General features: G+C 53.4%; 1 protein-coding gene across 1 annotated transcript in view; it reads right to left on the bottom strand.

Annotated features, from left to right (window-relative positions):
* Nucleotides 1-1,049, bottom strand: part of Exosc10 (exosome component 10) — a 24,016-nt gene that overhangs the window by 8,535 nt on the left and 14,432 nt on the right. The window contains exons 15-17 of the mRNA XM_021160364.2: nt 900-950; nt 680-758; nt 485-591 (exon numbers count right to left, since the gene is read on the bottom strand). Of these exons, the coding sequence (XP_021016023.1) occupies nt 485-591; nt 680-758; nt 900-950 (237 nt within the window). The remainder of the gene's footprint in view (nt 1-484; nt 592-679; nt 759-899; nt 951-1,049) is intronic.

The raw sequence follows: 1,049 nt of genomic DNA, 5'->3' as shown, positions 1-1,049 counted from the left end.
GTCCTAAAACTCAGTCTGTAGACCAGGCTGGCCTTGAACTCAGAGACCCACTTGCCTCTGCCTCCTGAGTGCTGGGACTAAAGGCATGTGCCATCACCGTCCAGCTTTTCTTTTCTTAGAAAGAGATAGATATGTTATGTGCATGAGTACTTTGTCCGGGTGTATACATGTGAACTGGAACTACAGACAGCTGTAAGCCATCATGTGGGTACCTGGAATTGAATCCAGATCCCCTATAAGAGCAGCCAGTGTTCTCAGCCTCTAAGTCACCGCTTCTGCCCATACTCTAAGGTTTCTTCACCAACAGTGCTCATGAGACACCCCCTCCCCCCCCGCCCTGTAGAAAGCTCCCTGTCCACCTCTCTAGCTTTACCTTTGGCACTGTTCACAAACGTGCATGCAAACTCCAGGCAGACAGCCCGTGTGATAAGACCACACAGCATGAGGAAGCCTGAACCGCCGTGGGGACTTCCTTGTTACTCACACTGAACAGAGTGATGACGGCTGTGGCAAGGAGGCATCTGGCATCCACAGAGGTCTCTTCTTTGCCCTCAGTGAAGAGGCTCGGCTGCTTCTGAAGTGGCACGGTCCCTAGAGACACAGAGGTAAACAAGACCCGTGGGCTTCGTCCAGCAAACTGGCTCCATCTGTCTGGGAGTCCAGAGGGTTTCCATCTTACCATCAGTTGAGGTGATCTGGTAGTTATCTGGAGGGGCGTGGGAACAGTCATGGGGTCCAAAGAGATCATTCTCCAATCTCTGCATCAAAGAGAAACCAGCAGACCACATGTAAAACTAATAAGCAAGCCAGGAGCTCTTGGCCAGTTGGACAGCACTGACCTGTCAGGGGCTGTGATCTCCACCCCTCCCATAGGTGACACAGCAGCCGTGACACTGTACCTCGGCGATAGGCAGTGGTCCGCTCTTCCGCACTCCAGCTGCAGTTTCAGACTGAAAAGGAAAGAAGAGTAGGGCCAGGAATGTAGCTTTGCTGGCAGAGTGTCTGCAAGCATGCTGGTGGGCCTGGGTCTGACACCCCCCCCCCCCCGG

Source organism: Mus caroli, chromosome 4 (genome assembly GCF_900094665.2).
Source record: "Mus caroli chromosome 4, CAROLI_EIJ_v1.1, whole genome shotgun sequence".
Taxonomy (NCBI): domain Eukaryota; kingdom Metazoa; phylum Chordata; class Mammalia; order Rodentia; family Muridae; genus Mus; species Mus caroli.
The sequence above is the reverse complement of the archived record's forward strand: the minus strand, read 5'-3'. Positions and strand labels throughout refer to the sequence as shown.